This window comes from Perca flavescens, chromosome 17 (genome assembly GCF_004354835.1).
Source record: "Perca flavescens isolate YP-PL-M2 chromosome 17, PFLA_1.0, whole genome shotgun sequence".
Lineage (NCBI taxonomy): Eukaryota > Metazoa > Chordata > Actinopteri > Perciformes > Percidae > Perca > Perca flavescens.
The window spans coordinates 33,939,044-33,957,175 of NC_041347.1; the positions used below are offsets into that span (position 1 = coordinate 33,939,044).

General features: G+C 43.4%; 2 protein-coding genes across 2 annotated transcripts in view; both read left to right on the forward strand.

Moving 5' to 3' along the window:
• The window catches only part of si:dkeyp-121d4.3 (uncharacterized), a 46,534-nt gene extending 32,698 nt beyond the window's left edge, over window positions 1-13,836 (forward strand). Inside the window, exons 19-21 of the mRNA XM_028602996.1 lie at window positions 1-1,920; window positions 3,604-3,703; window positions 13,021-13,836. The exon at window positions 1-1,920 is cut by the window's left edge and continues 463 nt beyond it. Coding sequence (XP_028458797.1) covers window positions 1-1,920; window positions 3,604-3,703; window positions 13,021-13,616 — 2,616 coding nt within the window. The 3' untranslated portion in view covers window positions 13,617-13,836. The remainder of the gene's footprint in view (window positions 1,921-3,603; window positions 3,704-13,020) is intronic.
• The window catches only part of LOC114571635 (nuclear factor 7, brain-like), a 430,007-nt gene that overhangs the window by 315,160 nt on the left and 96,715 nt on the right, over window positions 1-18,132 (forward strand). The window lies entirely within an intron of this gene.

Genomic DNA, 18,132 nt, shown 5'->3' on the forward strand with positions numbered 1-18,132 from the left:
CGAGGCGTAGTCGTGGACGACGAACTAGCGAGGAAGAAGCGCGAGCTGGAAGAGCTAAACGACATGATTGCGTACAAAAAGTCGCTTGTGGACCCTGGACAGAGAACCTGCATCGACTACGACCATGGCAGGATCGCCGTCCCACTAACGGAGTACAAACCAGTCCGGTCCATCCTGAAGAAACGACCCGAGGGGCCCGATTACCTTGATCGTCCACCTCAGCCCTATGACGATCCTTATTATGACCGTCCGTACGCTCCCTACCCAGATCGGCGATACGATGATCGCTACGCTGATCCGTACGCCAGTTGTTCTTACACTGATCTCCCTTACGCTGATCGACCCTACAGCGACCGCCCTTACGAAAAGCCACTCTATGCTGAACCTTCCTATGGTGCCCCTCCATCTGCCGGCCAACGTTACACCGATCGCTATAGTGTTTATGAGGAACCCTTAGATGATCGCTACTATGACCCAGCATATCCAGGGAGACCTTATGATGTTTCCGTCAAACGCAGCCGGTCTCCAGAACCCCACGGTCCCTCACCTTCTTCTCAAGTTCCTGTTGCCTCCACCCAACCACCCTTGACGCATATTGCTGCCATTTCATCTTCCCAATCCTCTTACAGACCTCCTTCTCCCAGAGAACTGCCTCCTAGAAGCCCCTCACCCAAACCGAAGCACACAACAGCACACATGGCACCTCCAGCTGTGAAACAACCCCTTGATCGCTTCCTTGACATGCTTAATAAAAAGGTGGATGCTGACAAGAAATCCGAACCTGTACCGGTTTCTGTACCTGTCCCTGTACCGGTTCATGTGAATGATGACCTTCTGCCTCATGAGCGGGCAGTTCAAGATGGCAGGGGTTTCTCTCGGATTGTGGGATTTTCTCAAGAGCAACCCAGCAGCAGTCTAGCTCTAGAAGGGACAAAGTCACAGCTAAGTCCTAAAAGGTCCTCTGTAGAGAGAACAGATGAGGAACCTAAGACCAAGACAGAACCCTACGACAAGATCCAAAGTCTACTCCGTACGATTGGCCTGAAGCTAAGTACAGGAGATATGTCCAAACTAGCGAGCCGGGCCCAGGAGAAAATCTACAGCCCAAAGTCCCAATCCACAGAAAGAGAGACGTCATCAGCAAGGGAAGACCTGCAAACAAGAAGACCAGGTTCCATTGAATTGGAACATACCCATAGCCATTCCCCTTCGCCTGCCAGATCCTCCAGTTTGGAGCCGCTTAGCAGGTCTCAAGCTGTCTCAGAGTACGAAGGATTCCTTGACCAGCAGGAATTGGAGGCACTAAAGAAGGCGCAACAGCTGCAGAGTCTTACAAAGACTTTGGGGAGCACACCCTCCTCCACTCCGAAACCACCCCCTGGGCCTCCGCCTGCACAATACCAACTTCCACCCCTACCAACCAACTGGCCCCTTGGAGTCTCTACCCAGATTCCTCCAGAACAGACCGCCACAATCCCAGAAACACCCCAGATATTTGGGCTTCCTGCAGGACCTCCCCCTGGACCTCCTCCACGGCATCCCGGGCAGCCTCCTCCAGGACCTCCTCCTGGACCTCCACCCCGGCGCCCTCCCGGACAACCTCCTTTCGCTCCACCCTCCAGCCATGCGGTATTTCCTTTTATTAGCAAGCATCCTGTAACTTCACCTTCCTCCAGTTCTTCAACACCGCCATCTTCTACACCGACATCAAGTGCTGCTAATGATAACCAAGCAACCATCTCTACGACCGTGGCCAGATGCCTGAAGGTCATAGAGACGGTGAAATCTCTGGCTGTGCAGCCACCGGCCAAACCGGTGAAATCTGTCCAGTTCAGTTTACCCACAGTCTCTCCATCAGACTCGAGTCCTCAGACTTCAACAGAGACGGACGATGACATAAAGACCAAGCAGAAAGAGAAGGTATGACTGTAGTGAAATCTTTTACTAAAGTAAAAGTAAGCAAGTACTGTTAAGCCCAATGCAGACCAAAGATTTTTATTGAGACTAAGCTGTTTTAGAATGTGGCAGGGAAGAGTTGCAGAGGTCTGAACTGGCCCATCTCAGTGTCAAAGTTTAGATGGAGCAAGTATCTCAATATCACTATGCTCATTCATATTTTAAAGGTGCTGTAGGTAAGCCTTATAAAACTTAAAAAAAAATTTAACTTTGTGTCATATTAGCTGAATATGACCCTATGTTTTAGTAGCACTACATGAAGGAGGTAATTTAAAAAAATAAATCCAGCTCCTCTGGCTCCACCTACAGCCTGTAGTGTGATTTGCAAAAATCCACAGCTCCCTGTTCAGATGCACCAATCAGGGCCAGGGCAGGTGTCTGTGTGTCAATTGCTGCTCATGCACACGCCTTCATTCTCCCTTGTGGGGGGGGAGGGGCTTAGGAGACCATTTTGGGCGTTAGCGGAAAGGGTGTAGGGACTGAGAAGTTCTTGATGTTCAAACTTTTTTGGCTAAGTCCTGGATCTTCACAGTCCTACCTACAGTACCTTTTAAGACGCTACAAATGATATCCAGCTACAAAAAAGCCTGAAAAGTCTGATTCAAAGTTAGAGTGGAAGTTTAGAGAGTTGTTTCTATGCAGATGATACACAGTCTTGTCACGTCTCATTGGTGTAAACTGGCAGCTTTCAGGACGCTGCAGATCGGAGCATTGCAAGTAGCTGTGAATCTTTGGTCTGAATTGCGCTCTAAGGCTCTGACACACAAACCCGACGGCTGACCGTCGGCAGAAAAGGCAGTCGGACTGATCATTTGGCACCCGTCGGTCCAAAAAGTGTCTCAGAACACACCGAAGCGACACCGACTTGAGCGTACGTTCTGCACGTGCATACGATCTTGTATTTTACGAAAGCAGTTCAACAAAACGTGTTTCTGAAAACATTTTAAGCGAGAAATAGGCCATACAGTGGCTGAATCTGTCTGTTTTTGTGATCGACAAAGGTCAGTTTGAAAGATTTTCGTCAGATTTTGAGAGGCGTTCGTCATATTCATCCCACACGTCATTTCCGGTAAGTGTTTTAACATAAGTGCACTGATTCGCTAGTCGAGGGCTATCTGATCCACCAATCAGATTGGTCATTGAGTCCGACTGCCCGCCTACCGATTCAACATGTCAAATTGGCCCAAATGAAGTCCGATTGCTTCTCCGACTGAAGACGGCACGGAACACACCGAACAGACTCGAGTCACCGATCTCACCAGACTGTCCGACGGACGATAATCGGCTTGGTGTGTCAGCTTCTCTAGATCTACTCAATAAGTAAAAGCAAGAGAACTGAGTTTTATTGCCCCGCTAAGGAAGGGCATGGTTTTTAACACAAATTGCAAGGGGTTCTTGTTGGCTACTGAAGGACAGTTAAACAATATTCATAACAAATTGATCTTTGTCTTTGGAGAATATGGTTAAGGATTTGTATTTGCTGTCAGTAATCCAAATTGTTTATTCCCAGGTAAAATAACCAGACTAGCTAGACGGACAGACAGAAAGCACACTTAATAAAGTAGAAACCTTAGAAATAATGGAAGATTGCCATGTTTCAGCTGCAGAGGACAAAGCTTTGATGAGGTATTTGTGTTTCTGTTACAGCTGGATTCATATCACCAGAGGGTTTTGGAAAAGAGAGAGCAGCACTACAAGGATTGGCTAGTCCGCAGGAAACAGAAAGATGGTCCACCGGTCTTCCCAGGTATCAGATATTGTTCAACCTTTGTATTACAGGGATTTGTGAGTTAGGTATAAAGTAATGTTCCCGTAATGCTAGTTCTTCCATGACAGAATTACATTTTCAAGTTAACAGCGGCATGCCTATCATGTTACTTTTAGGGCTAAAGATGAAAGACCTTATTTTACTTTGCGTTCATTACTAGACAGCTACTTTGAGAATGGTTAAAATAGATTTCTTATTCCCAGACAGCCAGGCTTTGGCAAGAAACCCAAAGTTACCTCATAAGATAAAGGTAGAAATGTTAAAACGTTAACATGATGGAAGTATTGATAAGTTTTGTCTGGATATAGTGCTGTGTTTCCATTGTGTGGTACAGCTCTGCTTGACTCACTTTTTTGGTACCAGTACTCTTCTATACTCTGCATAGTAATCCCCTCAAAACGAAAAACTTCTGCTAATGGAAAACCAAAATAGAGCGAGTCGAATCGTACCCTGCAGTGGAAAAACAGCATAACTAAAGTATACATGTGATTAGCAAGTTAGGCCGTTGTGGCCCTGTAGTAGAGACCAGTATAGTGCGATTTATGCTTCTCAGTCAAGGTGGTCTTGCAGGCCACTGTAGATTCCCACAAGGTAGAACATTATGTAGAATTCAGCATAGGATTTTATTCAGTTGTCCTAGCTCCTCCACAACGCTAAGCGAATGTCTTGCACATTATCATCTTATATCTTTTTTCACTTTGTGATAGAAATCGACGATCGGCAACTCAACGTTTGTCCTGGAAATGGCTTTGTTTGTATCAATCTTTCTAGCATCTCTTGTGCTCTCCCAGGACAACCAACATGTGGTTGCATAATTAAGGAGCTGCAGTCAGCTACAGCGGAACATCTGACGTAGTAACGGAGCCTCGACACATATAGGTCCCGCTACACCTTTGCACGGAGCCTTAAACCGGTCTTTAAGGTTACCTAGACGTCTTTTAAGTGCATCGCGGCGCTACAAAGCTCAGTCGTTCTTCTGGCTGCGCTCGTTAGCCGAGCCTAGTTGTTCATCCCAGCGATCAAGAAAAGAAGCCAACTGCAATCTCAACTCCACAAAGTAACACCTTTTTCCTCTTCATATGGTGACACCATTGGTATATAGTTTAAAGGAACCAGGAGTCTAGAAAGCATGTAATAGTAAGATGTGATTATGAGAAGTTGAGATCAACATGTATTTAGTAAGGTTAAGAATTCTTTGACATTTCTAAATGCCAGTTTCAGTACTGACTTGATTAAAGTATAAGTAAACAGAACTAGGAAATTGACAAAGCATTTGATACCAACTTGGGACAGCTTTCATTACTTGATACTACGGACACATTTTGGTCAGTATTAATAAATTAAGGTTTGATACCCAGCCCTAGTAATTAGCTAGACATGTAGTTACAGTCATACTTTTTAGGCAAGGTAATCTTTCTAGGTTTGGGTGTATCGTGGTCAGTGGGTACACTTTCCCACTTTTTCAGACATTCTTCCTTCACCAAATGGTCTCTGACCTGTGCTTGTATTAAATCTGCAGTGGCATAGCTGGAACCACATTGGGGTCCAAACTACAAGATCTAGAATGTATTTGTAGTACTTTGGTAGTACTACTCACTCCTACGTAAGGTTGGTTAGCAGCTCTCTCATGTCAGCTAGTTACGTAGCCGACATCTGCTACAACAAAGACATGAAATTAATTGAATCTATACTTTAGACTTTATGTAGATCATGTTTTGTGCAGCATGATTTTCACATCTGTTGCAGGATTACAGGATACAGAAATGTCTTAAATAGTCCAGGACACAATCTAGTAAGGACTACCTAGATGTTAACATCTAGGGTGGTATTGTTAGGAGTGAAAGGGCTGTGTCAAGACTAACGTAACCATAAAGGAAGTTCAGAGGGTAAAATACGGGTTTTTGTCCAGAAACTGGTTCATGTGAGTTGTAAGAATAGTTTTGCTGTAAGACATTAACTTTCTTTTTCATAATCATTTGTTTTCTAAGAATTTCATATAGCTGTGAAATTCAACTTTCATTTCAGTAAAATAACATTTTTTTTTACCTTTTCCAGAGAAAACTAGTACCGTATTTTCCGGACTATAAGTCGTATCAGTCAAAAAATGCGTCATGAAGAGGAAAAAAACATATAAATCGCACTGGACTATAAATTGCATTTATTTAGAAATTTATTTCACAAAATCCAAGACCAAGAACAGACATTTAATCTGGAAAGGCACGTTATTCAACTACACAATAGCACACAGAACAACAGGCTGAATAAGTTTCCGGTATGTTAACGTGACACATTAACAGTTATTCAACTACACAATATCATAAAGAACATACCTGGGAACAAACCAGCGAGTCCTACAAGCAAGTTACCAGTAAGCAAGTTCACCAAGCTCCCGATCTCTGATCACTGTCCTCCGTGTTGCTTCTGCCAACTCCGCCTACTCCGGAGGAAGATGATGCGTCACAAGCCTAGCCTAGAGTGCGCCCTCTCGCGGCTATAGACGGTAATGTTTACTGCTTGGTTCATGTCACTCAGTATGAATTAACATTTAAAAATATGTTAAATTATATATATTTTGATATATATGTCGCACCTGACTATAAGTTGCAGGACCAGCCAAACTATGAAAAGAGGTTTGACTTATAGTCCGGAAAATACGGTATTTAGTTGTTATCTTATTCATGAACTCTGGTCCATCTATTGAACTAAAGCTAAGCCATGTTTAGAGTGATTTTATTTTCTACACCAAGGCCTTACTCTTTCTGGCATAACTGAAGCTGTTAGAACTGCTCAGCTTCTGATTTATTCTGAGTTAATGTTGGTTGTTCATTGCAAGTCATTTTTTTTTTTATTATCTACAGAATTTAGTGTGACACATCTGATATAAAGGATATTGCATATTGACTGTGGTAAGTCTTTGAGGCAGTTCATAGTAAAGCTGTTAAGGGTAAGTTAAGTTCTGTTTGAGTCGAGTGTAGCTGTGATTTACGGATATCTAGAAAAGTTTAAGTTTTAACATAAGATCCAGAAGACTACTCCTCATTGTGACCACGTATTTTGATGTCCGTTAAAGATATGCTTTTAATTCATTGTTTATGATATTTGCGAGCAGAGTTGTTGTCCAGTGACTATAGACTGTAAGAATAATGGACATAGCAGCAGTGATTTCACCCCTTGGTTTGTGATCATTTTTGTAGGCTCGAGTTTGGTTATTTGGCCATTGCCATCTTGGTTATTTGACACCGGATGTGAAGATTTTTGACGAGAGGGTGTAGCTGGGTTGGATGATGCAGCCAAGGCAGTGTTAATTTGTCAAATCATAATAGAAGTTATCTCAGGATACTTTACAGATAGAGTAGGTCTAGACCAAACAGAGACCCAACAATTCCCCTCCAGACAACTCTCTACAACCCTTCTGAAGAACAGAACAGAACATTTTCAGACTTTCCTTTAAGTTACCAGCTAGCGCTAGATAGCCAGCTAGCTTCGTTGGCAGAACGCTGAACAAGACATTTGTTCGTGACCAAAATGTTCCAGTTAACTTTGATGAAATGAAAACCGTGAGAGGGTTATCCGTAAAAACACGGCCAACACCCAAAAACAAGTTCAGGTCTATTTTAATACCCACAGTGCAGTGGGTAGAATTCCTAAGCCTGCAATTAAAATTTCTGTGCAACATGAACAGGGCCCTTACACGACTACAAGATGCATTTTCAACTCAGACATTGTGAAGAAACAGTTTAAATTCAAAGTTTGTACTGTCACCTACCTTGTCTCGATACAGCCGGTAGCTAGCTCGGCTTGCTAGCTACAAAGCAGCATCGGGATGAGGGGGTTCAGCCAGGTTTTGGTGATAATCGTCACGCAGCAGTTCCGTGTGTAGTTGTTCGTTGCTATGCTGGGTTCCAACTCATCCATTTTGTGTGCGATGGATCTGGGTGTTGGTGAGTAGGAGGCTCAGCAGTGGGAGGTCTGTGTGGTAGTTGATTCATGCAAAACCACGTTAGAGTTCTCGAGTTAACGTTGAGTGAACGAGCCATGACTAAATCCCTGAGGTAAGGATGGCATGTCTGAAGACACTCGCTCATCACTGACGTCCTTTCCCGAATTGCAGACGGGTTTCTCATTTTATCCGGCAGATTGTACCGACTATAGCTGGTGAAGTAGCGTGTCCTTCCAATCTGTGCAACCACGTTAGCTCAGGAAGCTAACGCCGAGATCTTCCACCATCATGTAGGTGTCATCTGTCAGATACTGTTAATTTTAACAATGTCATTCACACAGTAAGTGGTCAACTCTACATCTACAACCGGTCAATACTTCTTTTGAATGATAAAGTTGTTATCAAGATTTCGTTGAGTGATGTTACGTAGCCTTCTGTCCAAGCTATCTACAACATCTTAATTATAGGACACAATAAATCAAAGTTAAGTAATTCATAACAGAATTACATATATCCAGTTTTGTTAATGTTACATAGCATTCTGTCCAAGCTAAATTTGTCCATTTATTTTTTAGCCCAAGTATATCACATACATATCAACCTAAATAACCTTTTAAATGTTACAACTGTCAATAGGGATCTTTTGTATTCTGAGCTGTGAACTATCCTTTCAGTCTGAAGCAAACGTTAGCTCTTGAAGCTAACATACAGAGCTTTTAGTACAAGTAATGTATTCCATGATGATTCGTAAGCATTGTAGTCCGAGTAATATTGGGTAGCATCTCATCCGAGCTAATTTCCTTTGATCAGTTTAGCCTATAAGTGAGTAAGTGTACCACATGCGTGTTAAGCTCTAACTTTTTGGATTCCGGGCTGTAAACTCCCTTTTCCCTTTCAGTCTGTGGAACTATCTACGTTAGCTCAGGAAGCTAATGTAGAGAGCTTTTAACGTCATGTAGGGGTCAGTTGGATATCGTTAGCTTTGGCAATTTCAGGCACGACTTACTGGTAGTCTGTCATCAATATGGTAAGTAAATCTATACCTAACATCAATGACTGTGACGCCAATTTAGAAAATCATTATTAACCAAACTTTTTAAATAATATGTAGCAGCTTGCACTGGCCAATTTTGTCCACTTTTTAATAAAGTAAAACGTCGACAATACTTGCCACAGCTGACCTGTCTCGCACCAGTGTGATGTCATGGGAGCGCCGTAACTATTTATAATCCTGCATGGGGGTTGCAACACTAGCTGCAGTCTTCTCCTGAACAGAGGTGGCGCTAATGAGGAAAGGCTACCAACGTTGTTTCTACGGACTAGAAGAAGAAGAAAAAAGTAAACCACGGCAGAAGTGGCAGCAGCATTGACGTCAATGCTTCGATTTGATTCGATGACCTACTTGGTGGCATCAAGCCTTTCATTCACCATAAAAGAACTCAACCCAGTAGGTTTACTAGAGAGACTTGCAGTCACTCAGAGTCCTGGCATCCAGTTGCCCTCGAGCTCGTTCATGTTGCCTGTTCCAGTTTTGGTGCACGCCGCTGAAATAAAATGGTGGTGCACGACCTCTGGCACTTAAAACCCTAGCGCGGCAGCGAGATCTACATAATTTTGACGTCATATTGGCGCACGACAGGTTGGCTGCGGTGACTGTAAAAAGGCCTTAAGCCCACTAAAAGTTATACCTCTGAATAGGACACTTTAAAATTCTAAGCCTGTCCTTTTAGTCTGTGAAACTAATGTTAGCTCAAAGAGCTAACGTAGAGAGCTTTTAGCAGTGTTGGTTGCCAGTTAGATATCGTTATCTTTAGCGGTTCCTTATATATTAGAACTTATAAAGTGCTGCGTTGAGTCGAGGACTCAGGTTAGACTTGAATGTCTGTCAAGGATTCACTTGGTAGACATCGGAAGTTCTTTGCAAGATCGTCATTTCCATTCATAACGTGTAGATGTTTGGAATATAAATCAGTTTATGATGCTAACAGATTTCAGAGGTATTGCCTGGCTCAAGGACTGTTATCCAGATTATGTGTTTGGTCAATTTTTTTGCTTTTGTTTCAGTCTGAATCGGCACAAACACTGACTGTCGTGTGTCAGTCGGTGTTTGAACACTTTTGCAGTTCCATCACCCAAACGACAGCCATCCGTCACTCTCTCTTACTTTTGTAAAGAAAAAAAAAAAATCCGCATTTCTGTGTGATCCCACAGCGAGTCTCATCTTCGGTTTTAAATGTGCTGTTCAGGTAACATCCATTCACACGCCACGCGGTCCTGTTACCGCCACAGCACGGACAAGCAGACTCCCAGTTTAGATTAGTTTGGTTTAGACTGAAGTCGAGATGAGATCCAGTATGCAGTCAGGGAACAGAAATGGAAGAGGCTAAATGACCTAAAAGCTTACAGAAGGATTGGCCATTTCATCAATTTCTCAAACACCCATCAATAATTAACCAAATTATCATTTCTAAATGCTATCTACAATCTGTTAGTTATGGGACACAATAAATCATAGTTAAGTCTTTTTTTTATTGAGACATACACAGTTTTTATTTTAGATTTAATTCCATTTTCTTTTCTCTAAATGAAATACTGGACTCTGAGGCTACATCTCCTGCGCTACGTTTTGGGTTTGTAAGTGTTTGAGTTTTGAGCCCAAAGTGATCTCGAGTGTTTTTATCTCCAGTAGAAGAACTAATCTCTGTTTAAACTAACACGCCCAAACCTCATATCTCATCATCATCCTGGTATACTGGACATAAACAGGAGGCAGCGTGGAGACTCCGCCCACTGTTGGTAGTTACCATGTTAACGTTAGTAGCTTTAACTCTTAGAGATCGAGACTCCGCGACCGATAAGACCCAATCAGGAGGAGAAACGTTGGCGTCGGTGTGGCCAAAGGCCTCAGTTTGCAGCCTCTGAGACTGAAACACAACCCTGCAGATTCAGAACCAAAACGGGTCAGAAGTGTTTCCTAATGTCTCCAGTTTAGGGGCTCAGAAATGCCAGAGCAGGGGGAATGAGAGGGGAAACACCAGAGCAGGGGGAATGAGAGGGGAAACACCAGAGCAGGGGGAATGAGAGGAGGAAACACCAGAGCAGGGGGAATGAGAGAGGGGGAAACACCAGAGCAGGGGGAATGAGAGGAGGAAACAGCAGAGCAGGGGGAATAAGAGGGGGAAACGTAGCAGCAGATATTCTTGTTTAAACCAAAACGTAGCAGTGGAAATGTAGCCTGAATGAACATTAGATCTTTTTAGGAATCTTGAGGCAGAGTAGATGAAAAGTTTTGGAAGCAATGGAATTTGCATCAATGCATTTCTGAAGTAAGACAAGGTATTGTAATATTATGTACTGAAATATTAATGAGACTTTAATGAAGTTAAATATCACGATCAAATGTTTTTTCAGTGCTTTGGAAGTTTGGTTGCATGTTTCCGTATACGTACAGTCAGCGTTAACATAACTCGTTGGTACATCAACTCAACAGTTAGGGCGTTTTCACACCTGTAGTTCGTTTGCTTTGGTCTGAATCAGTTGGTGAGGTAGTAAACTTGGAGCGATTTGCCCTCGGTTTGGTTTCAAACCTGGAAAAATCTAAGCGTACCAAAATGCGTCATTACAAATCACGCAAGAACGTCCACTCCTCTTATTGGACGGATGTACCTGGGGGCGGGAGCAAGAAAGTAATACAGGAAGTAGGTCCTGTGTTCTGGACTTGCTAAATACACCTGACTACAGGAGACAGCAGCTCAGACTGGAGGAGTATGTCTAGTTGGTGCGGTTCGAGGACGGATCACGTTCTCACCACAAACAAACCGCTCCAGAGTTGGATTGAAAACGTACCGAGACCCTTTCTTCAAGCAGGTCTCGGTACGCTTGTTTGGTCCGCTTTTGGTGCGCACCCGAGTGCGAATGCCGCGTTCTCACCTGCCCTGACGAACTGCACCAGCGGGGCAAACAAACTGTAGTTCGATTCAACCGAACTAAACGAGGCAGGTGTGAAAAAGCGCCCTTAGCTAGGGAGATGATATAAATACTCAGCTAAAAGTCATCCAAAGCTTTTTAAATCTTAATGTGAGGTTTAGCATGTTATCATGAATGCAGTTTAACTTGTACGTGACTCAGAAGGGTTTGAAATGAAAAAGAAAAAGTTGTACATTGCAGAATGGCAATGCTTATTGTCTTGACGTGAAGGTAGGTGATCATTTTGATCTCTTAATTGCACCGATTGAATCAGGGTGAGAATATTCTGTTTTAAAAAAAACAAACCCAGCATGTAATTGTCTTAAACATCCATCCCTGAAATCACAAAACTAAACAGCATGGTGCTAACAAGCTGTTAAATACTCAAAGACACCTCAAACGTTAGTCTGTGAGCAGTAGGTTGTCTTTACATTTTCGGTTATGTCCGAAGGTTTTAATTGTAAAGTATAGAACTTGATTTTTGTCTTTCCTGATGCAGGAATCGTTACTTTAGCCAATTAAATTAATTGATATGATGAGCTAAAAAGATTTTACCAATAAGAAGCCGCTCCTGAATGTAAGTGTATGAGAACTTTAATACAGCACAAAGACAGAATAAAGTTATACGATACAAACTGCTACCAACAGGTTGATGCTTTGCAGAATTATTGGTAAATATTGGGAGTTTTTGCCAGTACAAAGTCTGTTGTTAGTTTTTCACAGACCTCATATACAGTATTTATGTACATATACATCCTATGTTATACGTGGATGTGTGCAATATAGTTTTATCTTAAGCACCGCTGAGAGGGGCACTCGTAATTCTGTTGGATTCCTTGTAATATGACAAAAAAGGCTTCTTATCCTACGTAGATCTTTGTGGTACCAGCCTTAAGGATCAATGTACAGTCTGTTTTAGATTAGATTCTTGTCATTGAAGACAACAAAATGCATTTTGCATCCAACCAGAAGTGCAAAAAAGAGCAGAAAAGTGCAATGTGATATACAAGTATAGACAGGACAAGAAATAGAGTGCAGTGTAGACAGTAGTGTACAGTTGGTTAACAGAATGTGGTTTAGAGTTATATAAATTAAATATGTGTGCAGTGTGTTAGCAGTTACCTTTTTATAAGAGCAGAATAAATATGGCTATGTCATATGAACAATGTATGAACATGTACAGATATGTGCAATAGTAAGAATAATATAGATGTATGCAGTGTATTGTAAATATGGGTATTCAGTATGAACCATATAGATGGATAGATATGTACAGCTATGTGCAGTGTGGTAACCGTACCATTGTACTATACTTAATGTGAGGGAGACAGTTTGGGAAAACATTTCAAAGGCTTTGTAACTTACAAAATCTAATCTGTTAAATTTTCAGGCATCCCAACCGGCGAGCCCAAGAACATTTGGATCTGCGGTCATTCGCTGGTGTACTGGGCGGAGTCTCGGGCCAAGTCTCCGGAGGTAGGTATGCAGCTGGGCATGGACTCCAGCAAGGTGGCGGTCTGGTGGAAAGGCACCCAGGGCATGACGTGGTCACAGCTTCTGCCCCAGCTACACCAACTGAAAGTCACCTGGCCCAACCCAGACGTACTCATCATCCACCTGGGGGGCAACGACCTGAGCACCGACAGCCCCACGGACCTTCTGGCGTCGGTCAAGAAGGATCTCACTTCCATGCGGAGCATATTCCCGCATTGTGTCCTCGTGTGGTCCAACATCCTGCCTCGCAGGGTGTGGCGCCACTCGTCCGACAGCCACGAAGTCGATCTGGTTCGAACCACGGTGAACCGTCGGATTCAAAACGTTATCTCGGAACTCGGCGGTACATCGCTGACGCACGATAACATCCGCTGCGGCGCGAACACGGGCCTGTACCGGGCCGATGGGGTCCATCTGTCCCCCAAAGGCATCGACGTCTTCAATCTGAACCTGCAGGATTTTCTGGAGAAGTGGGAGATGGAGACGAACTAGAGGAAAGTTAAGAGCTGCATTGATTATTTTCTGTTTTGTGTTGTGTATTTCTAATGATAGCTAGGAACTAGCAACTTTAATCAAGCTACTAAAACTCCAGCTATAATGTATCCCGTCTTGTTTGTAGTTATATTTTAACACGTAGGATCTTCAGGTACAGGCTGTTATACATGAAAAACATGTTTGTCTGTCTTGAAACAATAAATTGAGTCTCAACGGATCTGCTGTTGTATCTCCCTCTTTTCATTTTCATAGTGAACACAATGTTGTGTGTGTGTGTGTGTGTGTGTTTTATGGATATTCTTAAGAAAAGATGTACTGGTAATATATGGAATAGAATAGGTCTTTATTGTCAATGTCACAGGTACAACGGAATTTAAAGTGCTCTATAGTCAGTGCTCATTCATTGAGTCTATAAAAATATAAAGTAAGTGCTAGTGTTACTTAAAAAAGAGTAAATAGAAACATATAGCAGCATACATAAACACACACCCAGTATGAACATATATCTACAGACATGCATACTTTCTGTCATTGCATTGATCTATTATTACGTTATTAATTGGATTTCTTGTGTGGAGACATTATAGGGATGCACTGAATCCAGATTTTTGGGGGTTGGGCTGAATCCTGAATCCTCTGGTTGAGATTGTGCTGACTCCTCCTCCCATCCTCAGTCCATGAACCCAGTAAACTCATGAATGAAGTAAACAGGGACTGTCCTTCCTTTGCTGTACCTGAAGTTGCTGCATTCTGGCTGATGTCTGGAGATTGCTTCATGAACAACTCGTATTCTTCCAGATGTTTCAGACCAGATGTTGTAACAGCGGCCATGTTGTGTATAGTTTAGGGTCCTCGCCACCACCAGACCAATCAGCATTGAACATGTAGCTGGGCTTGAATGGCCTTCTCTTGACTGAAAGTACTGCCAAACAACTATTTCTGCTCCCCAGTTCCATTTCCACTTTCTCACAGCCTGCTGCATTGAACGCTCCTGTCAAATAAAGGCCTAAAATGCCCAGAAAATAAAATAAATGGAAATATATAGCAGCATACATATAAACACACCCAGTCATTGCATAAAACAGTATGAACTGTGATGATCTGCAGACATGCATACTTTTTCATTGCATTGATCTATTATTACGTAATTATGTTATTGGATTTCTTGTGTGGAGACAGTTTAATGAAACACAGTACACAAGTTATTACTGAAGGTAACTGATTTAAATAAATCATTTGATCATTTAATGCTTTGTATTTGTTTTTTGGTTGAAAATAATGATTTGTTACGAGGGAGGCACAGAATGGACCCAAATGCAGAGTTCAACAACAAAAAGGTTTATTGGGAAAAACGGGTAAGAGGGAGGAGTGATGGCTCTGGGACTGGGGTAGGATGGCGAGGGAGCTAGCTGGGATCAGACGGCGAGGGAGCTAGCTGGGATCAGACGGCGAGGGAGCTAGCTGGGATCAGACGGCGAGGGAGCTAGCTGGGATCAGACGGCGAGGGAGCTAGCTGGGATCAGACGGCGAGGGAGCTAGCTGGGATCAGGCGGCGATGGGGGAGCTAGCTGGGATCAGGCGGCGAGGGAGCTAACTAGAGTAGGGACGGCGAGGGAGGTAGCTGGAGTAGGACGGCGAGGGAGCTAGCTGGAGTAGGACGGCGAGGGAGCTAGCTGGGATCAGACGGCGAGGGAGCTAGCTGGAGTAGTACGGCGAGGGAGCTAACTAGAGTAGGACGGCGAGGGAGCTAACTGGAGTAGGACGGCGAGGGAGCTAGCTGGAGTAGGACGGCGAGGGAGCTAGCTGGGATCAGACGGCGAGGGAGCTAGCTGGGATCAGACGGCGAGGGAGCTAACTAGAGTAGGACGGCGAGGGAGCTAGCTGGAGTAGGACGGCGAGGGAGCTAGCTGGGATCAGACGGCGAGGGAGCTAACTAGAGTAGGACGGCGAGGGAGCTAGCTGGAGTAGGACGGCGAGGGAGCTAGCTGGGATCAGATGGCGAGGGGAGCGCCGGGAAACAGGGCCGAAGGAACCGAGGAGGAGGCACTGGGGTCAAGGGAAGGGAGGCGAAGAGGGGAAGGTTGGAAACCGGAACGGAGGCAGGACGGAGCAGCTGACTGGATGCGGGAGCGAGATGTGGAGCCGTTGACTTCAGAGAGAAACACCAGGAGAGGTAAGGACAGGCACAGGGTGACGACGGGTAAGCTAACAACAGTTTGAGGCGAGAGCTTGTAGCGTGTCACCAGTATGGTGGAGACAACGATCCAGGGAAGATGGTGAGTGGAGCCGGGGTCGAAATACTGAGCTTGATTGCAGATGGCTGGCAGGTGTGTGTGGCGGGACAGCGGTGATTGTGGAATGGGGAACAGGTGTGTGTCGTTGGCTGGCAGGAGCAACAATCCATTTAGTTAGTGTTTAATAAACATAAAAAGACCCATTCAGCATGGACCCAGTACTTCTCTGTCATGTGACAGTTGTATTCTCTGCTGACGTGACCACACACTGAGCCACCGGCCGGTTCCTACATGGAGACACCTTCTCCGCTGAAGGTTACCTGTCGGAGGAGCCCAGGTGAGTTTCTGTTTTCTCAGCAGGTGAACTGATCATCATCATCATTCCTCGGGCTGCAGCTCCAGATTAGCTTCACGGTGGGTTTATGTGGGGTTATTCTCTGGTCTCATACACACGAAACAAAGCAAACTACAACCTATGAGCAAAACTAACAAATATACAGACACATTTTCCATCTTTTAATTACAGGACAAAGTCTGGGTAATGAGCTCTGTTGCATTTATTTAAAGGTCCCATGGCATTTTTTTTAACATTAATATGCGTTCTCCCAGCCTGTCTATGGCCCCCCAGTGGCTAGAAATGGTGATAGGTGTAAACCGAGCCCTGGGTATCCTGCTCTGCCTTTGAGAAAATGAAAGACTTCAGATACAGTATTAGGGGACCACTAAGGTTTATATAAAAGAGACTTCAGATACAGTATTAGGGGACCACTAAGGTCTATATAAAAGAGATAGATACAGAGGGGACTTCTATATAAAAGAGACTTCAGATACAGTATTAGGGGACTACTAAGGTCTATATAAAAGAGACTTCAGATACAGTATTAGGGGACCACTAAGGTCTATATAAAAGCATCCAAAAAGCACCATGTTATGGGACCTTTAAGTTAAAAACCAGATAAACTGTTCAACAAATCAACAGAAAACCCCTTCAGTTGGGTGTTTTTTGGACAATGTTTTCTACGTTCTTGTTGCCTTTCTGGAGACTTCTTTTATTCAACATTTAAGAAGTTGACATCACGCAAGTTTCACTGGTTTTTTTGTTACGTTTTTTGTGCTTTTTTTTTCCCAACATTTTTGTCTCATTTTTGGAGGTTTTCAGAGTTTTTTAGCATTTTTTGATGTTTTTATCCAACGTTTTAATAAAAATATTTTCTACAATTTGTCGATGTTTTTGTGTCTGTGTGTTTGTCTTTTCTCATTACGTGCAGACGGGTCCCAGGACCCCTCCCTAGATAGTTGGAGCAGACTAGACCCTAAATAAATGTCACATGACCCTTATCTGACTGGGAAATTAACTCTTGTTGAACCTAACTTGTTTGAGCCCTTGTGACCAGTGTTGAGGTTAAGATGTGGACGAGAAGTCGTGATCAGGTGTAAGCTCGATGAGGTTGAAAAGATTTTATTATTTACCCCAATTACGGCCACTGAGGCAAGAGTAATCATATAAAAATTAACAACATTAAGGAAAGCAAAAAATATACTTTCAAGAAAATAAAGTAATTTGACCTGAGAGTCAAAAACAGTCACATTTATACAATCTTACAGCTGTTTACAGGTTTACCTTTGAACGAGTCACAATAGACCTTTTTCACAGCAGACATGTTGACATGTCATAGTAGGATAAGCACAGGTGTATCCAAACCATAGACAGTATATATAAACTGGACCAGCAGACCCCGTGTCTCTGGTCTGAGTGTTACTGAACAGCCTCCAACTGAGCTTGAAGACGTAGATGTGACGTGAGCAACATGTCTGAAAGTGTGAAGTCTTCTGGTAGCTGTGAGAGAGAAATCTTCAAGTGTCACGAACTGAGCGTGACAGTCACTCATTTCTGTCTTTTGTCACGCACTCCCGCCACACGTATTTCTCACGTGGAAAAACTATTTATAATAAATTGAATATGCTGCAGTGCCCAAAATGTCTCTGGCGCGCCAGGAATCAAGCGCGTCTCCCCTGGAGTTGTTAGCATTGACATATATATAAGGTTGTTAGTCGAGCGAGCCTGCCAGTTTTCAGCCAATCAAAAAAAAAGAAAGGGGCTACACAATAGCTCATAAGATTTAACGCAACAACCAATGAAAAAAAGCAAAGAGCAGCGTACAGACACTTCCCTAAATATTCACTCATTCAGAGACCAGAGACCCAAACTGGGCTCTGTGTCTGTCAGACGGTCTGAGATCTACCGTATCAGCAGAGCAATCATGTAATGCACAGCAGAT